Genomic DNA, 6,433 nt, shown 5'->3' with positions numbered 1-6,433 from the left:
TATATATATATATATATATATATATATATATAAGTGTAGATAAATCATTTTTCGTAAACGAGTCTACATTGAATTCACTTGTCTTAATAGGGTAACGTGGGATCAGGATCCCATACAATTTCTTTAAAATTGCAAATTCTCAAATTATGTGAATTTAAATCGTTTTATATATCGAATGTTATGAAAAATGCTACATATTAAAAATGTGACATGTTAACAATGAGAATTGAATATCTTTTTGTCAGGTTCCTACACTTTATGTCGTGTAAAAGTTTTGAGCAAAAAGCTGTATTTTAGTTTTGTAAAAAAGAAGCGTTTTTTCAAAAGTGAAGAAAAAATCTTTTAGAATGAATTTTGTTTTTGATTGTCTTAATAACATATCAAATCTTTAAAATGTAAAATTTTTTACGTCGTTCGATGTTAAAAAAGAAAGAAAAAAAAAATAAAAATGGACGAAATTCACATTTGTTTGGGGACTCTCAACTCTCAAGGAACAAACATGGGCCAACCACCACGTGTATTATTGAGCAATCATCACGTGATATTATATAGTAACTCTTTGTCTCTCCGGTTTTTATTTCACATTCCAACTTAAAAACCCACCGCAAAACGCTCTCTCTGAAGCTTTCTTTTACCATTTTTTTTTTTTTTTTTTTCTTTTACACACCGTAAACTCTTAAATCCGCGCTACCTTCCCAAACCTTTGACTTGGCGTCTCAATGAAGCTTCCGTTCCTCTGAGCTCTCCTTCCAATCTCGCTCTCTAGAAGCTGTGATTTCGTCTGCGTGACAGAAACGGAATGGGCTGTGCTGGATCCTCACAGACCAATGGCGACGGTGCGGTCACTTTTTCATCTCTCTCTCTCTCTTTCTCTGATTTCTTTGTTACCAACTCTTTCCCCCCTTCTGTTTGGTTGCCGAGAAAACTCTCTAGGAAAAGGAGTTGAAATAAATTCTCTTCGCAATTAATAGATACAGCCATAATAAGCTGAAAACTAAGTCGAATAGTTACATTTCATAGAATTGCAGTTTTGAAAATTATAGTTAGTTTCTTAGCAAGCAATCGGAGCATCTCTTTTTCCAATGGATGTAAATTTATGTCCTGTACTGCTGTGCTGATTTTTAGCTTGCGAATTGCTTGGTTCTGTACATTCGTTGCGTTTTCATATTAATATTGTATCCACAATCTACAAATTTGATAAACTCAAGGCCTAACACTTCATATTAATAATTTTGGGTAACCTAAATAGTCATATACGTTTAGTCACAACCAATTCACTCAATCGCATACCACAGGAATATGCGGGGACATTACAATTTGTATCGAAGTTTTTGAAGTACAGATGTTTGCATGAATGTGGCAATGACATTTTTCATAAGTTGCAAGAGAGTAGGCACTGCCACAATGTTTAAACCTTTTTTAATGAGATCGACGTAGACTAGTATTGCTCTTTTGTATAGGAGCTGGTGAACATGGCATCTCCTTTCAAGTATATGTCATTCCCCATCTAGACACACGCAACATAAAGTCCAGTTGGACTAGTAACAATCACATATTTAAGAAATGTCTGGTTAATTGAAGTGCTCCAAGTTATTTATTTGATGAGAATCAATAGCTCTAGTTAATAGTTTCAACTGTTGTGTGTGCTATCAGATTGACAGCTTGAATCCTGACTAATATGTTGATATGTTAAACATAAATCATAATGCTGACTGATATTTTAATGTAATAATTGGAACTTTTAATTGAAACAGGGACTGTGAAAAAGATCCGGAAGCCAAAACCTTGGAAGCATCCTCAGCCAATAACAAAGACTCAGCTCATGCAGATGCGAGACGAGTTCTGGGACACTGCTCCTCACTATGGTGGCAGGAAAGGTAGTATTGCTTCAAAATGTATGGTTACTAAAGATCTTTTTTGAAAGCTTTTGCAATTATCTAAGGTTAGCGTGCCCAACAATATAAATATAAGAAAGAATAAGGTTGAAATCTCTTGTTTGATAAACAAGCAACTTTTTCATGTTTTGCTAAACTATTGTAAACTTTACATGAGGGATATTAACGAAAGAAATTACGAAACCCAGCATATAACATCAATGAAACATGCTACCACTACAGATGCAAAATCCCATTTGGGGAAAGTTATGGCAAGAATCCCAAGAAACCTTTACCATGTCTTTGGGATATAATCTTTTTTCCCTTTTGACCATTGAGATAGCACTACAGATTACAGTATCAGGACAAGCATTATATCTTGGAACTCAATCACCTACCACTAGGGCGTGTTTTATTAATACATGTTGAGAATTAGAAGAGTGACAGAAACCTTTATCAGAAAAAGTGGGAAACTGTTCTCTATTGCTTTATACACACAAAAAAGTTGAATATAGGAGTTGATTAGAGAAGGGCTTCTTGTTGGTCTGTCTGTGTGTTGATCCTCAGATCAGTCACGGTCTCTCTCCTTTTGCTGCTTTTTGTTCTTTTAGTCATTCATCTATATTCATTAACATGCCTTATAAGAGGCTAGTTATGGGAAAACACAATTAGAGTTGTGTTTTGTGTTGTATGCTTTATATGTAATGGAACCCCTACCTTCATGGTCTCCAAATTAATCTGTCAGGCAATGGTCATTGTAGATATTCATACACAATCGAATATTATCTCCACAAAGCTTATAAAAACTATAAAGTACTCAAAAATTTCAGTTGAGCAGCTCAGCATATGTTATAGCTCTCTTACTAAGAAATTGTTTTCTTGGTTTGCTAGAGTTTTGGGTTTCCAAACAGCTCCTAATATCTATTGGCAACACATATCAGCCAATATTTGCTATGGATTTTTTTTTTTATTTTTTTCAAATACATGTGGCACCTCAAAAAGTTAGTCCCACATTGGTTCCTTATTAGGTGAGACTGGGCTTTACAAGTAATTCTAGGGAGCTCCAATTATAACTTGACTAATCCTTTTGGAGTGATAGCATATCGGCCAGTGCTTTTTTCTGGATCTTTAAAAATAGTATTAAGAGTAACCTAGAAACACCATGTAGCATTGAGGCACTACATGACATAAGCTTAGGGATTTGAGTGGGGGAGATTGTGACACCCTACAAAGTTTGTCTCACATTGGGTCGGTGGATTGTCCACATTGAGTGAGTGAAATGTTAAAGTACTCATGGGTGCTAAGTTCAATATTGATTCCTTACTAAGTGAGACTGAGTTTGATAAGTGATTCGTGGGAACTCCACTTATAACTTGACTAGTTTTTTTAGAGTAATAGCGTAAATGTGGCTAACGCTTTCTTTAGGTCATTACACAACAAATACTTGGTGCTTATTAACTAGGCATTTTGCTTTGGTCATTTAATATTTACTTGAGATCCTCTGTTCATATTTGGCATGACTTGTTGCTATGCATTCCATTGACTACCAAAAATTAAATTTCAAAAGCTACTATTATGGTTCTTAATAGGTTTTTTAGGACACGATCATTGGGTTGTCTCAAAGTTTTAAGTCTTATAGAGTTAAAGATATGTATTTCAAGTGTAGGGACTATCACTTTTATAAGGGGTCAACATCTAATGTCTCTTGCACTGAGAAGTATCTTATTGACTTTAAGCATGGATTCAACATCTTATAGAAGGACTAATTTGTCTGTTTTAGTCAAGGAGGGAGTCCATACTAATTCTGTATAAAGGAGGAAAAAAAAATAGAAAAAGAAAAGATTGATGGCCAAACATTCCTACAAACAATCATATTCTTTACTTTAGTCTTGTGATTCACAAGGATGATATGAGAATGATGATGAGAACGTAGAGGAATTAACTAGTTTGATCAGCATGTCTATTAAAAAGAGAAGTCCATGGAGATGGTTTGCTCATTTGCAATGTAGATCAATTAATATGGCAAATGAGTGATTTGGTTTGATCTGATTCTGATTTGATATATTCTCTCCTGGTTTTTTGCTATAACAACCCATATTAGATTGATTATGAAGCCAACATTGTGTTACAGAGAAGTCAAATTGAGAGTAGTTACAACTATATTCATATTGTTGATGGGAAAAGAAGGTGCAACTGTTTTCATAAGTTCTCAATGAGCCTCATTGAGAACTTATGGGACATATTGCCAATATTCATGTGGCAATTGGCACTATAGATCAATAGGTAGTCAATTTATTCTTAACACTCTGACATGGTTATTTCTATTGATAAGCAAATGCTTTTTTTTTTTTTTTCCTTTGTGATAGTAATTGTCCTTAATCTTTTGGCTATTAAATACAAATATCTATTGGAGAAGACTATGAACCATAGAATTCTCCGAACTACAGCCATTTTGCTTTGATATAAACCTATAAGTGAAAGAGGAGTAATGATCTGCTTTGTTGTAAAGTTCCTGTGATTTTCTGATGACCTTGTATTGTTACCAAAAAATACCTCTCTTCTACAAGCTTCTGTAACATATTCATCTGAAATGTAATTATCGTTTTCCTGGGCACTAGAGATTTGGGATGCACTTCGAGCTGCTGCTGAAGCTGATTTAACCCTTGCACAAGCGATTGTGGACAGTGCAGGGGTCATAGTTCAGAGTGCTGATTTAACAATTTGCTATGATGAAAGAGGTACCTAATCTACGTTGCTTCCCTTTCTAATAATAACTTCTCCTATACAAATCCCATTGGGCCATGTGAAGAACTTTTCTACAAAAGGAAATACATGGCCACTTGAACCAAATAGTAACTTTTGTCAGAGGGATCGGTACCTTTTTCTAATATGGCGTGTCCTGGCTTTTCATGTTGAAAGCTGATTCAGTGAGTTTTTTCATGTAAATTTTCTTTTATATTTATTTTCTCTTAGTAAGAAGTCTTGCTATCCTGGCCTTCAAAACTTACTGCAGGTGCCAAATATGAACTACCCAAATATGTTTTGAGTGAGCCGACCAACTTGATTCGAGACAGTTAACACTGGAGAGGATACATAGCACCATTCGTGCACAGAGATTCAATGTAAATCATGTATATTTTTCAGCATTCTGTTTCATATCTTTCACCATGTAAACTTTTATGCCTTTCCATTTGCATTCACTTTGGACTGCTCTTAGTTTTGCTGTAAGTTTCTTTGTTTAATTGAATGAGAACGCAACATCTATTTGGATTTATTGCCAAACTAGGTGTTTTCTTTTCTCTTCTATGATATGTAAAAATACACTGGGTCAATGGGTGGTTGTATTGATTGGTTTATCATATCCTCTACTTGAACCCCGCTCTGGGTAAAAACAATCATACTGCATGTTAAATTATATTTTAGCACCCTTCTCTGCTTCTTAACTCTCACTCCTGCGTCCAAGCAAATTTCTCAGAGGAACCAAGACTTGTCTGGATCAAGTATCTTTGAACAGATTATTGACTAATTTCAGTCCTTAGACCATACCATGTTGAAAGAATCTTTTGATATCTTTTGACATATGTTGAAAGTATAGTGAATATTGTCACAATCGATTCGTTTCAGGTTTCTTTTCTATTCTTGCCATATATCTGGTTGAGTGGAGATCAAGAACCATACCATCCACAATTTTATCACTTTTTGTGATCCAGGACGAGCCCTAAGGACCATGCTGTGCTGCACTTTTTCAGTGTAACATGACGTTATTATGTTAGCCCTGATTTTATTTGTCACAACCTAGGTATGTTTCTCCTTTTTGATGGTGGAGGTGTTGAGTTCAACTAGTTATGATAGAAATCTGTGGAGTATATATAAAGTTGACATAATCTTGAAAGCCTAGTGAATAGTATCAAGAGTCACCATCATTACATTTAAGGTTTCCTCAATACTTCTCGTTGTCACCATCATTATATTCAGGTTTCCTTTCTATGCTTGCCAATTATCTGGTCCATTGGAGATCGCAATGTTCGTGGTCCAGGAAGCGCACTAAGGATCACGTTGAGTCAAGTGGGGCTTTTCATTCTCGTATGAAGTGATTAGGTTAGCTTTAGTATCATTTATCATAACCTAGAGAAAATGCCCTAAAAATATGAGTCAAAATTATAATGGAAGCCTTTTGAAATCATTTATATAGTCTAGTTTTATCTACTATACACTTAAGACGTGTATAATTTTATGGATCTTTCTTTCTGTTTATAATATAAATAACATATGAAAAATTTCACTTACTCTCGAACTATCATGAATTTTGTAATCGTTACTTTAAATTATTAAAATTTGCAATGTTGATTTTCATGTTTCAGCCCTTTTTAATTTTTCTCATCTATTAAGATTTTTTGTTATTTTTTTTAAATACACCAAACTAAACATTTGATGACCCACGACCAGGCCGTTTCTAAGGGCAAATTATATAAGGGTATAGGAGACATTTTATCGGTTAGTCGTTTGATTTAATGCAAAATCTTAACAGTAAATGTGAAATTAAAAGGGGCTTAAACTTG

General features: G+C 34.5%; 1 protein-coding gene across 1 annotated transcript; it reads left to right on the top strand.

The window, feature by feature from the left end:
• The first annotated feature begins 637 nt into the window (after window positions 1-637).
• On the top strand, window positions 638-5,235 carry LOC133874553 (uncharacterized). Its single transcript, XM_062312403.1, has 4 exons — window positions 638-836; window positions 1,755-1,877; window positions 4,493-4,612; window positions 4,888-5,235. The coding sequence occupies exons 1-4, from the start codon at window positions 800-802 to the stop codon at window positions 4,950-4,952; spliced, it is 345 nt and encodes a 114-aa protein (XP_062168387.1). The 5' UTR covers window positions 638-799; the 3' UTR covers window positions 4,953-5,235.
• The last annotated feature ends 1,198 nt before the right edge of the window (window positions 5,236-6,433 follow it).

Source organism: Alnus glutinosa, chromosome 8 (assembly GCF_958979055.1).
Source record: "Alnus glutinosa chromosome 8, dhAlnGlut1.1, whole genome shotgun sequence".
Lineage (NCBI taxonomy): Eukaryota > Viridiplantae > Streptophyta > Magnoliopsida > Fagales > Betulaceae > Alnus > Alnus glutinosa.
Note: the sequence above shows the minus strand (reverse complement) of the source record. Positions and strands in the feature narration are given on the sequence as shown.

Bases quoted from the DNA above. Each gene is read 5' to 3' on its own strand.
- LOC133874553 (XM_062312403.1), top strand. From the start codon at position 800: ATGGGCTGTGCTGGATCCTCACAGACCAATGGCGACG. The intron at 837-1,754 runs GTGCGGTCACTT...TAATTGAAACAG, and splicing joins CTCACAGACCAATGGCGACG to GGACTGTGAAAAAGATCCGG. The intron at 4,613-4,887 runs GTACCTAATCTA...AACTTACTGCAG, and splicing joins AATTTGCTATGATGAAAGAG to GTGCCAAATATGAACTACCC.